We start from the raw sequence: 22,370 nt of genomic DNA on the forward strand, positions 1-22,370 counted from the left end.
ATTATATCTATATCTTCAGCTGTGTTCTTATCATATAACAAGCTCCAATATGGGATTCATAGTTCACTTCCTAGAAGAGCTGGCAATACAACCTGTAATGAAGTTACTCTTAATATAAAATGAAATGATTCCTGCACTAACAGATAAAAGATTAAGTACCAGGGCAAAATCTGAATCCCTCCCCAAACAGCCTTTCCATACAAACTCCCTGCACGCAGTAAGGATCAACCAGACACCAAACCAGGCATCATTTAGGGTAGGAGAAATCACAGCTCTGCTGAGGGCACACAGTGCCAGCCAGAGGAGCTGCTGAAACTCTAACAGGGGACGGCCTTCTTGGGGTAAGCAGATCACACAGAGATCCTCCATAGGCCAGGAATAATTCAGACTCGTAACTTAAGAGCTATTGTAACATATGCAGCAAAACAGCATTCCCAACTGCATGTACTGTAAGACACAGTTTTGGGATGTGGTTTTCGTTGGTTTTTTTTTTTTTTCTTTAATGAAAACAGACGTTATTTCAGTGTAAAGAGCACACCACGTCCCAAGCCACGCGATGCACGAGGAGAAGCGCTTTGGGCTCGCTGTGCTTTAAAGGCTCTGGGAGCACAGACAGCTTTTTGGGGGCTCTGGGAAGAACCGCAGCTCAACACCGTGCTCAGCAAGGAACGAGAATCAATTCAAGGAACGAGATCAGCAGGAAAACACAGTTAGCCTTAAAGCAAACACGACTGTAACGGGGGAAACCTCGGAGCAGAACCAGCGGGGCAGAGAGTTCCGTGCCAAAGGATCTGAAAACCGAAAAGCCGAACCCGTGGCTCCGCACCCCCTCCCTCCCCACATCTCAGAAGGGTTTCAGTTGCCTTTACTTCCACGTAGAGCGTCCTCGCGCTCCCACATCGCCTCCACGCCCCGCAGTCGCCCACAAACACGGGAAGCCCCGCGCCTTTCCCCGCTGCGGACAATGGGAGCGAATCAGCCGCAAGCGCGCCCCCGCCGCCAGGTGCGCGCTCCCGTCGCCAGGTGCGCCCGCGCCCGCCACCCCACCTCCCCCCCCCCCCACACACGCACACGCGCGCGCACGCGGGGACGCGCTCCAGCCCCTCACGCCCACGCGGCGCCGCCGGGCCCCCCGCACCCAGCGGGGCGGAGCCGCCGCTCCCACCTCCGGGCACGGAGCGGTGCGGCGCTAAGCGCGGCCTTCCCGAACCCCGCAACCGTGGCGGTCTGTTGGGAGTGGGGGAGAGGGGACCCTCAGTGCGGCTCTCGCCCCCCACAGCCGCTCCTCGTCCGGTGGTAAAGAACCCCCGCCTCTGCACCCCCCGGCTCCGGCTCCTTCCCCTCCCCTCGCGGTCCGACCGCGCCCACGGTGCCCCCTCCCCCCTCCCGGTACCGCCCCAGCCCCCGGCGCGGTACCACAACTCGATCCCTTCCTTCGGACCCCGGGAGGGATCCCGTAACGCTCCCCGCGGTCCCTTGGAGCGGCTACCGGCGCAGCCCCGCCCGCGCCGGCCGAGACTCACCCGTCCATTGCACACGGAGGAGACCCGCAGGGAACGGAGTGGAGACGCCGGAATAACAGGAACGAGCCCGACCGCTCCGTGTTATAGACTCACAAAATGGCGGCGCCACCCGGCCCGCCTCACCCGCGCCAGTATCCCATTGGCTACTGGAGATGTCATCTTGATGGACGGGGCGGGGATTACCCTCCTCCGGAGGTTGGCGCCCTGGAGCTTCTCGACGCGCCTATTGGCTGCGGGCGGGGCGAGGGGCGGTTCTCAGCCCCAGTGTGTGGCGCGATTGGATAGGCTCCGGGACACGGCTGGGAGGAGCCATCTTGAGAGCGGGAAGGATGCCGAAATGCCACACGCGTCCGCCATCTTGATTGGGGGCAGGGCATGGAATAACCTAATCGGGAGCCATCTTAAGTACGGGCAAGGGCGCCAACGTGCACATTGCGTTATCATCCGCGGCGCGGCCCGGCGCCTTGCAGCCTCCTGTGCGGGGAGCGGCCGCTGCCATCTTGGCTACGGGTAGAGAAGCCGTGCGCTGCTGTCAGCCGCCATCTCGAGTAAGGGAGACTCGATCAGTTAGGTTAATTGCCAGTCTGGTGGGGGGGCTGATGAAGTTAGACAGCACTTAGGAGGTGTTTTTTTTCTTAAAATCTAGGGTAAAATCTGCTTGTTTATTTGCGGGTTATGTCTTAAGGATAAGGATTATGCAGAGAGGGAGTGCCTGAGGTAAGGCTGCGCTGCCTGAGGTGGCGTCCCCCTCAGGTGCAGCTCTGGCAATGTTTGCTGACAGAAACACCTCTTTTCCAGTCCGTGATTACTTAGATAAGCGTGTTTTGTGCTGAATGTGTGTAATTGCTGCATATCTCCCAGAGGCTAAGGTAAAAATCTGCGCTTTTCCAAACCTCTAAAAGCAGTACCTTTGCAGGTGCTGGGCCAGCTACAGCCAGTTTATATGCAATGCAAACATATGCATATGTTAACCATAACCATCCACCTCCTCTGCATTCCAAGAGATGCGGATCCTTTAAAATCATTGAGAAAAAGGAGCAGTTGGGAGCATCCCTGTGGTTCAGGTGGTCCCAGCAGGCTGAGCAGTGCTCACCCCACTGCACTCCCACCTGGCAGCCCTGGGCTGCTCCTCCTGCTCACGCCATGTGGATGAAAGGCTGCATGTTTCTGTTTAAATATAGCCAATATTTCCTCGCTGGGAATTCTACCAGCTTTATTTATTGTCTTTGCCTCGCTTGTCATAACCCTATCCTTTGACTGCAGCACAAAAATTAATTGTCCCAGGCCTCCCTACGAGTCCCTGGTGTAGCACTGAATCAAATATCTAACGTTCGGTCGACATTGATCTTGGCTTCATTAGCTGCAGCCCTGTTTTGAGTGTTTCTAGGCAACCTAATACTGGTCTTGCTGCAGAAAGGATCCCTCATCCCTCACTCGCACACCCACTGCTGACATTTTTGTGAAAACATTTGTACACATCTGCCAATCTTGCCTCTGTTGTCAGCGGTAAACAAACACATGGATGGAAGCATAGGAGCTGTAACACAACGGTGTCTGTGGCACCTGCAAAGAGTTTGGGCAAAGATTTAAAAGCGCAGATGAAACATGGAGTCGTGTCCTTGGGCAGCGCTTCTGTTTAATGTTAGGTAGTTCTGACAGGTGTGGGCATGCCTCCTGCGTTCTCATTTCCTTCTGAAGCCTACACTAGACAGGTAACTATAGGAGAAAGAAAAAAGAAAAAAAAACAACATTCAAAATGTGAAGCCAGCTGTAAGTTCTTCTTGAATACGTATTCCTGTGTTGGTTCCTATAGCCCAGAGCCCTGTTTTCTCCTACAGCGGTGGGATGCTTCGCTTGTCAGCTCACTCTTGGCACCATCTGTGACACGCAAGAGCTCCCAATGAGCTCAGATTTTATCAAGAGCTTCATCGGGCTCCCAGCCATTTGCCCTTTGCTGCAACAGTAAAGTTCAAAATGGAGAAGAGTTATGTTCTTCCTTATTACTACAGGCGACCAAAGGCCCCTTCTGAAATGCAAGTTATTTTGCTAGGCACTGCATATGAAAGGAAGCTTAGCTTGTGCCACTGATAAGAGATTTACAACTTAGATGAGTCAGAGAAGGGGAAAATGATGGGATTGTGTGATTTGCTTTAGAGTCGTTGAGCTGAGAGCCAGAGAGTTAAACCTGATTTGATCAAAGCAGAGCAGGAATTTGATTCCTGCCTCACAAGCCATAACACACTTTCTCCAACTGTGCCTATTTTAAGCTATGTTTCACATGGAAGAGTTTCATTTCATATTATCTAACATCTCACTTTCTGGTGGCTGTTGAAATTAGCTTATTGCAAGTGCAGATATTCCAGCTGCTTTTCAGATATCTTTGGAAAAGCAAACATGGGTGGACGCCATCAAGGGTTTATTATATTTCAAAGACCTCTGGTGCAGTTGTGGCCTAACTAAAAAAACTGTTAAAATTTGTGCAAGCTTACTCAGATTCTCTAGCAGAAATGCTGATGATGCAGCCTTTTATCATCTTACTGTAATACTTAACTGAAACTCCAGTATCTTTTTTGACACAATGGTAGCAAACTGAGTAAGGATGCTATTGTGTAACGCGGCATTTCTCTGGGCCAAACAGGAAAATGCATTTGAGAACAAGATAATACCTTATGAAGAAAAAAAAACCCAAACCAAACAACGCCAGTATCTGCGAGAATGACCTGACTGTATCTTTTGGTTTTGAAAAAGAAGCCCACGTGAAAAAGAAAAAAAGGAAAGGAGAAAAAAAGAAGAGAGGAGGAGAAGGAAAAATGAATCAGCCGCTTTGGTAGAATCCAGCACAAGGTCCCACCCTCCCCCAGCTCCAGTTACTCACATGGCCAGAAAGGCCTTGGAGAGGCACACCCAGGTTTTTCTCTTTCTAAGCCCTTCCTGCCCGCGTTATCTGGAGTTTAATTTACCACTCTGGGAAGAGAACCCTCTGAAATGAAAAGGACCTTTTTCCTGCCTTTTTTTCTTTGTGTTTTTAAATAGCCCTGCAGCCTGTGCTACGGTCACAGGATGCTTTTCTGTGTAACTGTATTCTTGGCAAACTAGAAAGCTTTTTCCCTCTTCTGCTGACTGCTAAATCCTGCCCTTCTATCAGTGAACTGAAAACAGGAACCCTCCAAAAATGTGGTCTCTGATGAGGAAAATGAACTGTCTGTAGTGTATATCCTGGATAGTGCTTTCAATGACAAAACATTCCTTTCCTGCACCCTCCTCTCCCTTTTTATTCTCAGTACCTTGCAAACTTCTAAACCAGGAAACACTTTCATTTATAACTCTGCTATAGTATAGCCCCAGTGCAATCTGGAGTGGCAGGGGATGTTTCAAATAACTTGGTTTCTTTTTGTTGCTCTTATTTCTTTTAAGCCACTTTCAATTAACACGGCTGTTTTGTTTAAAAGAATATTTGCAGCTTTAGCAACATCTTGGGATGCCAAGAACATTCTTATGTGCATCATTCATGATGCCACATCACAGCCCTGGAAATGGTTAGGCTGGAGCTAGAAGAGAAAGAGCAATCTCACTGCTGTGTTCATCGCTCCAAAATAAGACCTGTGTGTCTGCTGATCAGCCTGAGGAATGGAGAGGAAGGGGGACCAGCAGCACTGCAGGACAGGAGTTCCAAGCTGCACAGGCAGAGAGCTGGGTTACTGGAGGAAGAGGGGTGAGCACACAAGCTGTGCTGGCTCAGTGCTGAGGTCGTTTCCTAACAGTAGGCTTTCAGTTTTACCAGCAGCATTCATCATTAGCAAAGGAAGCATTTTTTCCACTGATCCAGAAGAGTTTGGCACTGTGGAGTTATCAAAAGGGGACCAGTTGGTAGGTGATTGATGCACTGTTTTGGAATTGAGCTTTATATATTTTCAATATTGGACAGGAAAAAAAAAAATGTTTCAAAGCAGCTCGAGCTGCAAAACTGAATGTTGTGTTTGCTGTGCCACACAGCAATGTGATGCTTCCCTTCCAAGGACAGGCATGGATAGCACTTTGCAAGCAATTTTATCTGCACATGAAACTTCTCATCAGTGCTGCCATTTTACAACATCCACCCTTTAGCAGCACTGGAGCTGTCTGTCCCCTGGTCTGGTTTTGTGCTGCAAGTATTTACACCAAATTAAAATTGCAAGAATAACAGAAGATCTGAAGTTTTGCCTTTCTTGCCTCCTTGCTAATGAATGACAAAATGAGAGACTTATCTGCACGTGTTATGCTGTTATCAGCTCGTGTTATTTCAGAACTTCCCTGTCTTCGCTGTTCCTCGCAGTTGCTTTCGGGTGACTCATTTCCTGTGAGGGATGAACCAGCCATTTCCTGGCTGTTGAGTGCATTGGGCTTTTTTATTTCTTCCAGCCTGTGTCGGAGTGGATTCATGTCTGGTTTGGTGATGCCCCCTCTAACTTACCCCCAGCACACAAGATGCTAGAGGCACAGGTCGGTTTCTGTCCTGTTTGTGTGCCCACATCATTTCAGCTCTTTCCTCCAACTGCTGTTTCCAATTTCCTGAGCCACTGTTTATTCATATTTCCCTGTGTGATTCTGACTGTTGTGGACAGCTTGATTCAGTGGTGTCACCGAGCTAAGAAGAACATCTGATCATTGTAGTTGTAGCCAGGCTGAAGTGCCTCAGCTCTTTCATGCACCTTTTTACTGTTCTGTTGTTGTTTTTTTACTAAATTATTCTTCTAATCTAATTTCCCAAGATTTCATTTGAATATTGAATTTGAATATAGATTCATTAGCCTGTCGTGCATTTGTAATTTTGGGGGATAAAAACCCACACAATGAGGATTCTGCCTCTTGAGTCTGAATGTAGCACATGCTGTGGGGATGCTCACTGAATAATTCATACCCTTGATGATTTATTCATGCCCAGAAGCTGGATACCTCCACTGTGACTTTCCATTAGCTCAAAGAGAATGCAGGTTCCTATTCAATTGTACCATGCTTAAAAGTACGAGTAGCAGCCCTCGCATTAGCACACAAGGCATGGGATCTTGGGCAAATAGAGCAGGGGTGCATTAAAAACCTCTCCCTTATCTTTTTTTTCCCAAAGTGTTTCAGCTCAGCAATAAATGATGAACTCCTGCCATTCCAGTGCTGTGTGTATCACACCGAGACAGGAACTGAAATACAGGTAGATGTCCTTGTGAGTTCTTCAGCAGGGAAGGCTGGTGAATGAGCACTCACAGCCCTCCTCCAGTGGTACCCAAACAAAACGAGATGCTGTGGCCATGATGTACAACAGTCTGAGCGTGGAGGGTGGACAAACAGGCCATGGCTGTGTGATTTGATGCAGCAGAGCTGATCCTCTTCTCCACAAGAAAATGCGGTCTTATTTCCCACTGTAATTGTTATGGATTCTGAAACAGTTGGTACAGATGCAGTGAGATTGATCCTCACCTCCTCAGGAAGCCCTGCAGGAAAGCTTGGGCACAAAGCAGCAGTTCAGACTGATCTCTTTCCAGTGCCATCAAAAATGCACCTTTAGTAAAACAGCGCAGATCTGAGGCTCCTGACCTGGGGGAGGATTCTGCAAGACGCTCAAATTCCATTTGTCTCGAAAGTAGGAAAGATGATCCCATATTTCAGCAAAGTCTCCAGGCCCACAGGCAACAATATCCCTAGCTGGCCGCTGTGAAATTTCCTAATTGTTCCCCCTGTAATCCTGACTTCTTTTGTCCTTGAATAGGCTCTACATCAGCATAATTAAAAATGTCAAACATGCTTGAGAAACTCTCCAAGTTGCTAAAAATGAATGTGAATTTCCTCTCCACAACCTCGCTTCATCTTTCCCTTACTCTGGCCTCAGCCTTACAAAGTGGTCTGTTTCCAGCCCTTCAGCATAGTTTGCATTCCACTGCCAAGAATGAACATTTATTTATACAAACAACCATCCTTACAAGCACATCTCCCTGTGCTATCCCAGGGCAGTGAAAGAAACTTCATTTCTGTCCTCTGCTGTGTTGCAGAAGTTCTATATTTCTTTTCTTTATTCAGAGCCTTTTTGGTTTTTTTTTTCTCAATAAAAGTTTGGTGCAGTTCAGTCACCTTCCATGCTACAAATCTGTTCAGAACGAGACCGGCATGCTCTTCTATTTCCTTACAATGATTTTATTTTATTGTGCTCTAATGATGGTGCCAGTTTCCTGATAAACCACCCAGGGGGTCTCGATGGCTCAACAAGCAGGGTTTAAAGAGATCTCACTCGTGTGGGAACTCAGAGGGCTTTGTGTAACTCAGAACTGCAAGTCCAAGTGCCTGCTTTTCTCACTGCTGCTTGGGAACCTGGTTCTCCCAGCTCCATTACTGGGCTGCTGCATGACACTGATTCTTCCATCAGCACAGGTGACGCTGTAAAAGAGATCAGTGGTGAAAGAAACAGCAGCTACCAGGTGAGCAGCGTGGTAACAGACTCCTGTGGCAGGGGAGCCTGAAGCTCATGCATTATTTCTGAAGGCTCTCCATTGCTCACCTGCCAGGCTGAGGTATTGTTCGATGAAATGCTAGCTCATCACCTCTGTCCTCTGTCGTCAGGCTGTCTCCCATTGCATCTGCTGTATAAATGGATATAACACAGATGTTAGATGACTCCAGACGAGGGAATTTCAGACTCTGAGCGCAGTTCATTTAAATGAAAAAAAAAAGGAGCCCTAAAAAAGATAGAGAGGCACACAGAGAGCATCTTGAACATCTTCATTAGATGTATACATCTGCAAACCGCTGCTCACTTACTGTAAGCATGCCAGATCTGTCTGTGCGAGAGCCAGCTCCCCTTCTCAGCTGATGTAATTGTTTGTAACTAGGAGTAATATTTAGATTGATCATATTTACAATTACCTCCACCAGGGAATAAGACAGAGTGGTTTTCCAGGGAAATCTCTCATTTGCATTTTGAGGTAAGGGAGAAACAAGTGGCCCCCAAAGAACATGGAATAGCCCAAGGGGAGAAATGCAGAGACACGGCTCTGTTTTGGAACTGCCACAACTGTGCTTCCTCTGCCCCTTCCCTCACATTCCTTTTGAGGTCCCAGATGCAGTTTATAGGTGCTTCAGCAGCACAGCTGAATTAAAGCACTTTTTCCACATCAGTTCAAGAACAAATATTTCCAAATACATCTGAAAAAGTAATGGGGCTGACATCAGACTGCTGCATGCCTGCCATGAGGCCCGCATTGTCATACAGGCTAATAAAGACATCATTTTCCCAGGGCTTCAGCTCTATTAAGCACAGAGCTCCAAATGATTTCCTACTTGGATCAAAGATGTGTTTGTTTCAGTGCCACTTAAGTTTAAAAGGCAATACTGGGAATGAATGAAATCTCCCCAGTGGCAGCTGCTGAGGTTCAATGGGTTTGTCAGTGCCATAATTATGCAGCGGACGTCTTCTGTTTGCTGGCCCATATGTTCCTGGAGGATGTTATGTAATGGAAGCAGCACAGCAAAGCCTTGCTCCAGGGCTGAGGGGTTTTGCTTTTGTGCTAGGAGGACTTGCTTATGTTTCCAATGGCAAAAAAAAAAATGGGAAGAAATGTTCTGATCTCAAACCAGCGTGGGTCTTATTTGCTCAAAGTAGATGGAAGTGTACAAATAGAAGCAGTCACCTACATCCAGTGTCCTCAAACCAGACTTTTAACAGGGAGACTGGCTACTTACTGTTATTATTTACATGCATACTAGTTACAGCTGCTCTCTGCAAGTCCATGCTCCACCTAGCTAATGTTAGGAGTGGTCACTGTGATCAGTGGCAGTTTGCTATGATGCTAAGAATAGATGTGGCTTCTTGTCCTGCTGCTCTGCCCCACAGCACTTCTTTGTCACCTTTAGGTCTGGGTGCTGATGAGAAATGTCTGCTCATTAAGCAGCTCTCTCCTTGTCGACTGTACACCACATTTTCTGTGTAACAGACGTGAGAGTGGACTGAGATCTCCAGGGTGTTAAAACAAGCATCAAAAGAACATCGAGACATGAACCTGCAAAACGTGAAGTCGGGGAGGATCAAGAGAGCTCAAGTTCTCTGTTGCCAAAGAAACAAAGGAACACGATATCCTCTAGGATGTTTCATATTTAATTGGGTGAGATGCTCAGACGTGGGGGCAGTGAATGCAGAGCACAGTGACAGCACTGTACCAGCAGTGCCTCGTGTCAGCTGGTTTGCAGAACGTAATGCACAGCTACCTGTGCCTTCTCTAAACATCACCTCTCGATCTGTGTTCTCCTTAAAAGCACTGCATCAACACAAAAGAGACTCCTGACGACTGGGCCATTTGGAAAGGAAGGAACAGAGGCATATCTTGAGCACTGGAGATCTGTACTGACTTAATTCTGCCTTTCACACACTGCAAGCAGCTGAAGTCAACTTGAAGTGAGACATTCTTCCTACGTAGCCAAGTATAGTTTAGAGGGACAGCTATAGGTGTTCTCTCGCATTAAGGACCAGGCTTACAAATAAGTATCTAACTTCACTTATTGAGAAGATACTTAATCTCAGTGTGTTACTTCTGCAACAATGTAAGACACCTAGCAAGATTTGCCCTGCTGAGCTTTGCCTGAGCGCTGCGCTCAGCAGAGGAGCAAAAAGGCTGTAATGCAAACACAGGAGCAGGGCTGTGGCTGTAACCCAGTGCTCACAGCCAGGCCAACGTCCCCAGAAGCACAGCACAGACAGCTGTGTGAGGAGCATATTTAGGCTGCAGGAAAGCAACAGCCTCGGTGATTTTCTCAGACATGTTAACTGATGCCTGAGTCAGCTGAGAGCACACACTGGAAGATCCAGTAAGAGACAGCTGGCTTTATGGTTATGGGCTTGGAGAGATTTCCAAATTGTGGCAATTACAGCACAGAACCCCAGACCTGAACTCACTCATTACCCCTTTTTTTTTCTTTCTTTCTTGAATTTAGAGAACAGACTTAATTATTTGTTCTTGCTCACACTTTGGAAAGAGCGCTATCACTGCTGTAGGACAAAGGTTGGCAAGCTCTTATGGATGCTATGCCAGAGTGTATTTCTCTTTTCCAAATTAGTGGTTAGGTGTGTCAGTGCTGGTTTTGCTATCTCTCCAGAGGCAAGATGCCATCCACCTGTGGTATTTTTCACCTGTGAGACTCAGCTCCTGCTGAACTCGGGTGGGAGACAGAAACTGGGAGCTGCTGCCTGTTAGGGTGCTTCTCCAGATGATGCTGATGCCAGCTTCTGCCTCAAGATGCCACTCAGGAGTGACTGCAGACTCAGCTCTCGGGGCAGAGAACCTTCTATTCGTCTCTATTCCACACAAAGGACCTTCAAGTTGCTTTAAGGTCACTTTTCTAAATAACTAATATGTTCTTTCTCTCTCTTATTCCAGGCTACCCTGTCCTCTGAGTGCTGGTGAGGTCCTTGTCTTCCCTCCCTAGACTGCAGTGCTCCGTGAGAAGCTTCCTGAAGCACCTCCAGAGACCCAGGAGGAGGTAAGGGACACAGTGACACTTCAAAGACAACAGCAGAAAATCCTGCCAGAGCAGAAGCTTCTGTGGTGGGAATTCTGCTTCCAGGAGCCACAGCAATTTATTATCACATCCAAAGCAAACCTTCATAAACACATGAGGTGCAAAAATGGGAATTAGCTCTTTGCCTGTTGCTAGCAAAACTGACTTTGCACCTACCCCCATACTGAGTCATCACAGATCCAAAGTGCTTCCAAAAAGGTGAAATCCTCAAGCCTGGAAAAGAGTTGTCAGTAATTAAAATCATTCCCTATTGCTACATATATACATATGTATATATATAGGTTAGTATGTCTCATTGTGAACAATTAGGTCTAATTACAAGTCACAGTTTCACCACAAATATCATTTAATAACAATTTTTCTACCGCATTTCATGCAGAGTGTTTTATGAAGCATTTGCCCCCTGCTTGTGGTTAGGCAATGTGTGATGGAGAACAGATGAAAAAGCGTTTGGGTTAAGGTCAAATCAAATGCACAGGTCAGTGCTGGGAACTTTGGGTGATGCTCCTTCCAGCCAACAGCACTGCAGGTTTCTCTTTAGTTCAGTAGATGTTAGGAAATGTGCCTTTATAACTTTTTAGCTAAAAAGACTGTCCAGAAATAGACAAAACTGCAATGAACATCAACCGCGGAACAGGAGAAGCAAGTTCCTTCTAGCAGATTGACAAATGGCATGTTCATATTTAATCATAAAAAAAATAACAGAGAGAACAGATGCTGAAAGCACTGAAGATACAGTAACAGCCTTATCGCTGATGCGAGGGCTGCGCACGGGGAGGTGCTCAGCTGAGCACTGCGCAGCACTGCGTTTTCAGCAGCAAGACAGCCGGCTTCCTTCGAGTCAGCACATCGAGTGCAGAGAATCGTGCAGTCATATGAAGCGGGAAAGACCTTGGAGATCATCACCTCCAACCACCAGCCTGACCTCCCGCAGCCCAGCACCGCGCCCGTCCCCGAGCGCCATTGCTGTCAGCGCCCTTCTCGCCTGCGGGGCAATCGAGCAGGCGGAGACGCGATGGTGGGCGGGGCCACTGCGGTGGGCGGGGCACGTCGATGGGAAGGACAGTGTTGATTGGCGCTGCCACTGCGGTGGGCGGGGAACGTCGATGGAAGGGATGGTGATGATTGGCGGGAAGGCGGCGGTGGGCAGGGACTTGGCGGTGGGCGGGGCGCAAAGCTCATCCCGGCGGGCGAGCGCCCTCTGGCGGGGCCGCGCCGTGAGTCCGCTCCCTGCAGAAGGGGCGGGGAGGAGCGCAGGTAATGGCTGTGGTGTGCGCAGGCTTCGTGAAATGGTGAGGGTTAGAATCGTCGTAGGAAATTACCATAGACGATGATGTTACCACATGACTAGTGAAGCTTGAGCTTCCTGAAAAATACCGCAAAGAGTGAGGCGAACAGCTACAAGAATGGAAAAGTCTCATACAAACACCTTCTTGCCAACAGACATCCTCTCCTGTTAATTAAGTGAAAGATTATTTTAACACAATCAGCTGCTGGGGAATAGAGCAGTTTCCCACAGTCTGCTCCCTGCTGACACAATGGGGCACTCACCCCTAGTGCAGGTCTGGAAGGAAAAAAAAAAAGAAAAAAGGAAAAATAAATCAGCCTACATGTAGAATAGTTATGGAAAATAACAGCCCCCTCCCCCCTGATGGCACTCATCCTAAGTGTGAGGCTGCTCACAAATGGCAGCACTAACAGGATAAGCAACACAATTGTGATCGATGCTGTAGCATTTTCCACCCAAGTAACAGATTTGCCCTATTCCAAATTCAGCTTTTACTTTTTTTTTTTTTTTTCCCTATTTATAGCAGTTCGTGTTTTAAAATTAATTTTTTCCTTTACTACATCTGTTTTTAGAGGCTGATTACTGCTTGTTGGAGCAGGCGAGCCATTGCCAGCTGGCTGCAGGCTTTTATTGGCTCTGTTTGAAGAAGACTTGATTTAGAGCTCACAGTTCTGTTACAAGGACGGCAGCCATGTAATGCAGACCCTCAAGAGAAGACATAATTAGGACTTGGATGAAAAAATGTGTCCAGTTCTTTGGACCAAAAAGCTCTTGTTTAAGGAATGTGGTTTACTGTATGCTAACATTTAACATTTAACTCTGAGGGCTGGTTCGTGCAATCAGATCCGGCCCTCTCTCACACAGCTGGATGTTGCTTTCTCTCAAAATACAGACATGCCACCCTGTAGCAAGTACTAAGTATCTCGGGAACTGCATTTCTGCAAGCAGGGAAGGAGAGGTGGAGCAGAACAGAGCAGAAGCGCTGAGAAGGCTGTGGCACATTGTGGGGAGGAAAGGAACAAACGTGGCAGAGAACAGGAAGAACGATGTGCTGGGAAATGATTAATCCACCCCAAAGGCCCTCGCTAAGAAGTTGTGGGACAAGTTCAATGGTTCTTGGCAGCCACGAGCAATTTCTCCTCCACTCTCGGCCCCCTCCTTGCTCCTTTCAAGCCGACGTGCTCAAGCACAACTTCCTCTCACTGCTGCCCCAGACGCCCTGTCCCTCCAGCAGCGTCCCTCACCCCTTCTCTGCAGCTCTCTGGCAGCCCATCCCCTCCTCTATGCATGTTTTACAGCTGTCCTGTGTCCCTCCACCTCCTATAAGTGTTACTCAAGCAAGCAGGAACAAACAACCCATGCTGGGGGAGGGGGTGGGAGCCAAGTTTAAGAACTGCTGCTCTGTATCCTGTTTTTCAACCGGGATTGTTCCAGTTTCCTGCACTGTCTTATCTAGAGCTGAAAAGCCAAAGCTCTCATATTTACTTGCTTTGTGCATGCCTCAGCTTTCTAATCTGTGAAACAGACCTTATGAGACATAAGAGAAACACATCCAGGACTATTACAGGGTGGAGGGACAGGAACAGCGTGGTTAAAGGGCTTCCAGTGTCTGTACAATTAGGCTCTTTATTTAGTTCTCCTGCTTGCATAAGCCTGCGTACATCACAGAGAGTTTCAGACAACCACCCCCATACTGTAGTGCTGCATGGAGTTCATGGAAATGTAGAAGGGTAAAGCATGGATATTTATGTCAGGTGATTCTGGGTAGCAACCTTACTAAAGAACTGTTCTCAGAAAGGACCGAATCTTTTCCCCACCACACAAACTAGGCACAGGAAAGTCTTAAATAGGAAGAAGCATTTCAATGCTTGTAGTCAGCTTTAAGGGCTCCAATGAAATGCTGCAGGCTTCTTTAAAATACCTGACCACGTTTTTGTTGTTTAATCCATAGAGAAAATAAGCATAAATTGCCTTATCTTGAAAGCTTACCAGTGCGGGGCCACGAGAGAGCAAAACAACTTTTTGTTCCCCTTCTTTCTCCTGGTAAGCACGAATTCACGTAACTGTAGGTTCCATTAATGCAGTGATTTCCCTATGGGTTAAAAGCAAACAAACATTCCCTGCACAGCTCTGGAATTTCCTGCTTTTCTGCACGAAGGTGTGGGTTCCACATACAAACCCCAAGCTCTGAGCCCCTTCCCCACACAGAGCCTGTTGTTGTTGGAAGCAGGTAGTGCTGTAAACACATTTTTTCCCCTTTCTTTAATTCCCCCCTTTTTGCTCAGTTCTAACAGTAAATTCAGTCTTCCCCCACTTTACAGTTTCTTTGGAGGTGCTCTCAACCAATGTAAATAAGAAAGCAGGACTGGGCTGAAGAAGTACCCTCGTATGATTACCAGAGTTTTTATTTGGACCTAAATCTGAAGAGAAAAAAAGGCTTTTTCAGTGAGATCAGGAAAAGGAAGACGTGTGCTTGGAGATAAGGAGAGATAAAAGCATTCCAATGAAGGGCTCCCATGATAGAAATCAAGATGATCGTCTGCCAACTCAGTAACTTCATGGCCTTATGACCACGCACAGCTTCCATTTCTGTTACCTTTTCCCACACTGGGTAAGGGCCAAAGTGATGCATGGAAATTCTTTGTTTGCCCAAGCTGTCCTGCCCCCTGGGGACAAGTTACACACGCTGAGCTCCAAGATAAAGCTCTAACTTCAGGAAGAGCAAAACAGTTCTCCCAGAGCTTAGTTCAGCTTTTAATGGGCAGACGGAGGCTGAGGAGCACTGCAGGGAGCTGCCCAGTCCACTGCTTTAAAGCAAGCAGATTTCTGTTAGAAAACTCCTTAAAAATCCTGGCTTTGCACGTTTCACAGGCTTGCATCTGCAAACAGCACTGATAATTTTAGCCCAGAATGCTTTGCTATCAATAGGAAGCCTTAAAAAGGAACGCATGGATTGATGCTCGTGTAAGAGCAGAAGGGCTTTGCAGAGCTTTGCTGACATGCACCGATTTCACTCCAAGCTGCAGTGGTTCTGATGCTGTTCATTCCTTACTGGGATGTAAAGCTGACCTGACAAGAAAGATTCGAGCTGTGCTGTTCTTGCTGAAAGGGACATTCAGTGCCACCATCCATCACCTGAGCTTAGAGAGAACTTTTCAGCTTGTGCTTTGCCTAATTAGGATAAAGAAAACCTGTTAATTGTTCCGCAGGTGTTTGTTAGTGCCTGGTTCAAGAGGACTCCCTCATGCTGAGCAGTTCAGAAGTCCACACCCCTTTGATGGCCGTTTGTTTTCCTTCCTCTTAGAACAATTACGCTTTTGCCTGAACGTTTTGCATGCTTACTCACTCGGGCTCAGCATTCAGCAAAGCACGTTTTGCTTTGGCATCAGCAGACTGAAGCATTCATTTAAAATTCAGCTTTCCTAAGTGCTGTGCCAGCTTGAGCCGTGGAGCCGGGCTGCTGTGCGGCCCCAGAGCGTGCTGCTCTCTGGAAGTTCTGAATCGACAGAGCAAGGTTTGTGTAAACACACTTGCAGGAGCTCTTCAGCACAGGAATGTGGCCAAGCAGTGGTTTCCCAATCCCTGGGTTCTGTTTGTCACCACACGAGGGCTGCCCCCACCACGTGGCTCCTGTGTTCCCCAGTCCCACTCCTTCCTCCTGGGTGCTGGGCCTCATCCTGGCCTGCCCTGGTTGGGGGAGCACAGCATGGAGTGGGCTGGGTGCTGAGGGCACACAATTGGATACCTGCAGTACAACTGTGCACCTACAGTCTTTCTCTCAGTTTAACTAACCTGAAGTAAATCCCTGCAGACAAACAACATGTTCACAGCTTACAGAGCGGCCCTGCATCTGTCAGCTGGGATGGTTTTCTTCCATCTTCTGCAGCTGGCTTGGAAGAGCAGCACACAGAGCTGGCAACCAGCCCTGCAGGCTCAAGCTCACAGCCTGCAGGGCCAGAGCTGCTCCCACAGCCAGTTCAGACAGGATTCCAGTGCACAGTGCTTTCAGTCGGGCATCTTTTGCTGCCACTTGATGTAAAACTTGTAATTAAGAACAGATTAAAACTAAGCCTGGAGTAAAGGCTGCCATTACAAATGGTGAATTCATGCAGTCTCAGTCACACAGGGCATCGTGAGGCTTCTTGGCTCTGTTGCAATATCAGGACTGACAGTAAGGTGTGTAACCAGTGATGCAGGAATTACAGCATCCTTCCAGACTATGACACAGAAACGTTTCTGCATGTCAGTTTGGAGAACTTCAGATTAATAGCCACAAAGTGCCAGGGCTGGAAGGAACATCTCCCTTTTGAAATTCCGTTGCCAATACTTCTATTTTGTTCCAGTTTTTTTGGTAGGCTCTATAGGCAAATCTTCCAATTATTTACATAAGCCAAGCATTCTATGTAAAGTTCTTTTGGACTAAATGTGATTGCTTACCTCTGTGCAGATACATGTCCTGTGGAAGCATCTATTTTGGGCTAAACGTTGGAAAAAAGTAGCAGCATCTGCCAGCCAGACATTTTATATATGTATGTACAAATATATTTTCTCTCTCTAAATATACACACACATATGATGGTTATTTTAGGTCCTGAGAGAAAAAGAAAGGATATTCTACTGAATTCCACACGAAAGAACACCCAGTGAGATAAAAACAGCAGCATGGTGAGTACATCTTACAGCATAAATTCTACCCAAACCAATTGATTCTAGCAGAATCAGTTACAGCATTAAAATTGCAGAATTTTAGACATGTGGCCCATTTTTCAGCTTCTGGGAAGCATCCTCCCAACAGCACAACTATGAGCCCTGTTGGCTGCAGGGAGGAGGGAGGCAGAGGAGTTGATTGCTGATGCTTCCTCTTGTTGTCTTCCATCAGTGAGTACAGAATTGGCGATAGGTGCCAGCTTGCTCAGGGCACAACTCAGATCCTCTTCAGTCAGGTGCCTCCCCCTCAGCTGAGCTGCAGTACCTGTTTGGGTGACTCAGCAAGTGTGTTCACCTTAATTGTGCTGAAAATTAAGGACACATGTGAACAGCTGCTGTGGCTCAGCTGCAGTGTGACAAATTCTTAAGCACAACTACTTGATCAAGGCACAAGCTCACAACTATGCATAAATTGCATTTGTATCCATTATAAACTCACCGTTCCAGAAGCACACCCACATTACCCTGCAGGTCTTCAAAGAGGAGAATCTTTTAAATGATGATGATTGGTTTTAAAGAAAGAACCTACTGTTTTAGAAAGGATCAAGAGAAGGATCACTGATGTGGAGTTGTTATTCTGTCGGGATGGGGCTGAAAGCAGCCCCCAGGACCACCACTTTATGCACGTCCCCTTTCACTTAATTACTTCCAACGTGTTTTTGCAGTTTGAGAGCATGGCTGATGAAGCCTGCAGCAATGCCAGCTCGCTTTGCAAGGATCTCTCCAACCTTGTGACCTGGGCACACACACATGGGACCATATGTGTTCATATCCCAGCCCTGGAAACCGTGCAGAACGTGGGTCAGCCTCACCAGGAGAATTCTGTTCTGTGGATTTGTGGAGCTGGACATGCCTATCACTGGATGTGTGAAGATTTACGCTTTGGAAGCAAGGAAAGGAATGAGGCTGCAGAAAAGAGAAGGAGGCAAACATCCTTTGGGGCTCCATCACGAGGTGCTGCTGTAGGTGAAAGCAGGATCAGGATGGCCTCGTCTTTTGAAAGGCCTCCAAGGGACAGCGCTGCCACGGGATCACGTGGCCCTCAGCAAAATGATTCTGTCTGCAAAATACGTAACGAACCAGCAGCCAGACCAAACCAAAGAAACTGCAAATCCATGCAACCAGGCTCTGCAGCAGAGCAGCATTTGTCAACAGCCACAGGCGAAATCAGAACGGACCCCCACGAGGTGAAGCTGGAATACAGTGAAGATCTACACATCATCTCTGATGATGAGCAGTACGCACTGAGTGCAGAAAACCAAGAAGAGAGAATCGACCAGAATGTTCTTTCATGGTCACCACCTGAAGATGCAACTGCTGAGGTGGGTTTGCAGATGTATCGTGATCTGAAGACAGAAATTAACAAGCAGGCAGTCACCTCTACATCTGGCTTCACCCCCATGGCAACGCCTCCCCCACCTCTTTGCTGTATTCTAAAATCTCCTGGGAGGGATCAAAAGATCCTGGAAAGGAGCTTCTTGAGTCTGGGTCCCCTCAATCCCACAGTATCTGCAAGCGAAAATTCAAGAGCGAGGGATTCTGCTGGGTCAGCAGCACCAAAAGAAGATTTAGAATTGATTCCTATCTCCAACACTGAAGGAAAAGCCCAGCCGGAGCCACCTGCCCCTGTGATGTTCTTTGAGCTTGAAGCCACAGTTGATGTCCAGCAGCAAATCCACCTGAGCTCTACTGAATGCAGCGCCTCAGGAACCTTGGACTTGAATGACAATGCCACCGAGGGCTCTGCAGAGGACAGCAGGCTGTCAGGCTCTGAGCAGGCCCCTCATCCTTCAGCCTCACTGAGCCCACAGGGCAGGAATGCCAACCAACCTCCTGAATCTTCCAAAACCAGTAAGATGCCCTGGAGCTTTAATCACGGGAGGGTTTGTGGGCACCTTTCACTTTCCCATGTAATTACAGGAGGGTGACTTCCTTTAGCTGGCAAAATGGGTATTGTAGCATCTAAATAAATGCATCCTATTTAGGTCATGCCATTTCTACCAAAAGGGACTAAAAATATTCCTACACAGATAATGCCTTTTACTGGGATACCCAGATGTTGCCTTGGCTGTAGCTTTAACCCACTTTGAATATCTTGGTCTTTCATTTGGTATCACCATGCAGCATGTTGGCTGTACTTAAGACAGAATCCCTGTGAGAAACTGGAACCAGAGATGTGAACTCTGGTCTCACAGAAGGAAAAAAAAGAATGAGGAAGTAACTTTTAAAGCAACAAAACAGAAATTTTGGCTGAAACTCTGGCTTAGCATAGATGTGTGCTACACCAGAGCCTTGCTACCACATACCAGCTCCACATCATTTGATTGAATGATTAAACACCTCAAATAAAATGCAAATGCCCAGGTTTTTAAGGGCATTACAGTGAGCCACATCATTTGCATTGACAACTGTTTGCATGCCTGCAGGTGCTGTTCCACGTCAATCCATGTAAGCTGTTGGCTAGTCAGTTTCATGGCTTGGTTTTCTAGCAGCCAGGTGTAAGCACTGAGGCATCCATCTCTTCCCATGGACTGCTCACTAACAAAACAGAACAGGCAAAACACTGAGACAGCAGCACAGCAGAATCCACCTCCATCCAGTCACAGCATTTTATGATTGCTAAGCACATACAAAATAGCTCAGTGCCAGAAGAAGGACTTCTAGAGGTTGGCTTAGAACCCTTTTTAATCTACCCCTTCTTCAGCCCTGGAAAAATCACAGGTGGGCAGATGGGGCTCTACAGCAACCCAAAGAACTAATGTCTCATGCCATGTGGAACTTGTAGATGTGGTACTGCACAGCAACTTAGAAAGACCCCAGCTGGCTTCCCTTCCTTTAAACATATTATTCATCTTCTCTTCTTCCTTACTATTCACCCCTAACTTTGGGTTCACGCTTTTGTTTTACAGTGAGAGCTTTCCTGCCCTGAAGAGATTTCAGGGCAGAGGAAAGCTTTGAAATATGTCTTACATAATGAGGTCCAACATTTTGTATGTATGAACTGCAGGGCGCTCGGTCCTGAGGCAGATGACAGGATCCACATCCAGGCTGCCTCCCATTCATCTGAACAGAGCAGACTTTGGCCCTCGGGGTCACCACGAAACACAAGCCAGAGTAGTTGCAAATTGCTGAAAGCACACCAGGGCCATTTTGGCTTGTTTGAACTTTGTGGCTAATGCTGCAGCAGCAGGAGTGGAGCTGCTGGTTATGAGCATGGTTATGAGGATGGTTATGACCTCAAAGTCAGCCAGGGCAAAATTCAGTCCCTTACCAACAGAAAGACAAGCCAGCAATGACAATTACAGCTCCCAATAATTCTCTCCTAATTAAAACATGATTCAAAAAGAAAATACCTTGCAGTTATCTGGATGGCAGCATGCAGATTCACCATTTAAGTGAGGAAGAGAAGACAGGCTGTCCTTCCATGTCCAAACGAGTGCTACAGAGCGGTGTGGGCAAGTCAGAACCAAAGCTTTAACAGAGAGGCTTTGTGACCGCCTGATTTTTAAAGGGAAGGGGAACATTATTCTGCATCTCTTTCTGTTTCACTGATCTCCTCGCTAGCTGTCACTGATCACAAAGCTCCTTCTTATCTTTTAGATGTGCTGAGCAAGAGAAACCGCAGTGCTGCCAGCATCAAAGTTTTCCGAGAGTGGCTGAATGTGTGCTGCCCTTCTGAGACACGTGAGATCCATAAGCTGCCACCCAAAGACCTTGATCATTACCTGGCCTTGTTCTACACGTCTGCAAAGAAACACAACGGCATGGATTTCTCCCCTGGGTCTTTGCGGTTCTTTCAGAGCAGCATTGACAAGTACCTGATGGAGCACGGTTATGAGTACAGCGTGGTGAAAGGATCCGAATTCAGGGCATCTCAGGAAGCCTTGAAACAGAAGCATCAGCTTCTGTCTCAAAAAGAGAGAGAGGAAAAGTGGGCTCTTCTGGAGAACCTGACAGATGAGCAGGTGGATAACCTCTGTAAGAAGGGGCTGTTAAGTCAGACCGACCCACAGGGCTTTCTGCACCTGATGTTTGTAAATATCATTAGGGGGTTTGGGGCGAGCACACACAACCAGGGCCACAATCTGTACTGGGGGCAGCTGGTGCTCAGAAGGAACGTGGCAGGGCTGGAGTACCTGGAGTGGAAGCACAACCTCAATGCAGAGGAAGCCGCAGGGCAATCGGCTCCACTTCTCTTTGCCAGACCCAACAACCCCAAAAGCTGCCCAGTCCAAGCTTATAAGAAGTATGCAGAGAGGAGGCCGGGGGACATGCTGCACGATTATGACCCGCTGTATCTCTCCCCCAGACACATGTGCTCCATGTGGGACCAAGTGTGGTACAGCAGGAAATCGCTGACCAAGGCCAAAATGGAGAAGATGCTGAAAGTCATTCTCCAGCAAGTCAAAGCGTCTGAAAAGCAGCTCAGGAAATAAAGGCGTCCACTTAATTTCTGCTGGAAAGGAGCGTGTTCTGAAGTTGGGTTTGAGAAGTTTCAATAGCAATGTTTAGCAAAGGTTGACCGTCCATCCCTTAGAACACAAGGCCTACAGGTTTGCACTGCTTTTGTTCTCAGGTGAAGTGAAAATCTGTTGTTCTATAAACAGCACTGATAATTCAGTTAGTTAGAAAAGAGGTGTGAAGTTTGCACAAAGTCAGTGTTCTACAGAGTTATTAGTGATGTGATAGAAAGCTGCCATTAACTGAGATAGGGCTCGTTAGCTGACACAATCGACTTCCTCAGCTGTTCAATTGCCATTCATTCAATGTATTCTCTCCCAGTCCAGGCAAGTTGTTGGATTGAATTGTTGATGCACTCGAATAAAAGTTTTGCTTGACATTGTTTGCCTGTCCTAAAACAGCAGAACAAAACAAGAAGATGCCGACAGATCAGCCTTTCGTTTCCCCTGTGCTGATCTGTTCAGTCCACACCCCAAAGCTGGCTCATGGGAGGCTGGCAAACCAGGTGGCACCACTCCTCAGCAGAGCCCTTCACAATCACACCGCTGTCTCTTGCTTCCCTGGGCCGCCGTGAGGAAAAGAAAACCCCAAACCACACAAAAAGCCAACAAGCTGGTGGGGCTGGGGGTCCCTTCCCACCCCCCGTGCTGTGGTTCTGGGATTGCCAGGCTCAGAGAGCAGGAATGTGGGTGCTGAGCAGCCCTTCCAAAGGAAGTGACTGCTGAAGGCTTCTGCAAAACTGCTTTCTTTTCCCTTTTTTATAGAGGGGATTTCAACCCACCCCCCTCCACTGTCGGTTCTGAGACCGAAAGGGGAAGCAGCAGAAGGGAACCGTGCTGCACCCGTGAGCAAAGTGCAGC

The 22,370-nt window shown here is 47.5% G+C and overlaps 2 protein-coding genes across 7 annotated transcripts in view; one reads left to right on the forward strand and one right to left on the reverse strand.

Moving 5' to 3' along the window:
- PTBP1 (polypyrimidine tract binding protein 1) overlaps nucleotides 1-1,636 on the reverse strand; it is a 28,328-nt gene extending 26,692 nt beyond the window's left edge. For all 4 annotated transcript variants that reach the window (XM_048927325.1, XM_048927326.1, XM_048927324.1 and 1 more), the window contains exon 1: nucleotides 1,524-1,636. Coding sequence is in view for 3 of the 4 variants with exons in the window: in XM_048927326.1 (XP_048783283.1) it covers nucleotides 1,524-1,531 (8 nt within the window). In the remaining variant the exon portion in view is untranslated. The remainder of the gene's footprint in view (nucleotides 1-1,523) is intronic.
- A 172-nt stretch (nucleotides 1,637-1,808) lies between these two features.
- LOC125685057 (uncharacterized protein KIAA1958-like) lies at nucleotides 1,809-22,319 on the forward strand. 3 transcript variants are annotated; one of them, XM_048927797.1, is made up of 5 exons: nucleotides 1,809-2,071; nucleotides 10,913-11,015; nucleotides 16,931-17,007; nucleotides 17,715-18,900; nucleotides 20,650-22,319. In XM_048927797.1, exons 3-5 carry the CDS (start codon nucleotides 17,005-17,007, stop codon nucleotides 21,483-21,485), a joined length of 2,025 nt encoding a protein of 674 aa, XP_048783754.1. In that variant the 5' UTR covers nucleotides 1,809-2,071; nucleotides 10,913-11,015; nucleotides 16,931-17,004; the 3' UTR covers nucleotides 21,486-22,319. The 3 variants fall into 3 exon arrangements, with proteins under 3 accessions (XP_048783754.1, XP_048783755.1, XP_048783753.1); XM_048927798.1 differs by lacking the exons at nucleotides 1,809-2,071; nucleotides 10,913-11,015; nucleotides 16,931-17,007 and adding an exon at nucleotides 16,846-16,871; XM_048927796.1 differs by lacking the exons at nucleotides 1,809-2,071; nucleotides 10,913-11,015; nucleotides 16,931-17,007 and having other exon boundaries at nucleotides 17,345-18,900.
- The last annotated feature ends 51 nt before the right edge of the window (nucleotides 22,320-22,370 follow it).

This window comes from Lagopus muta, chromosome 26 (assembly GCF_023343835.1).
Source record: "Lagopus muta isolate bLagMut1 chromosome 26, bLagMut1 primary, whole genome shotgun sequence".
NCBI lineage: Eukaryota > Metazoa > Chordata > Aves > Galliformes > Phasianidae > Lagopus > Lagopus muta.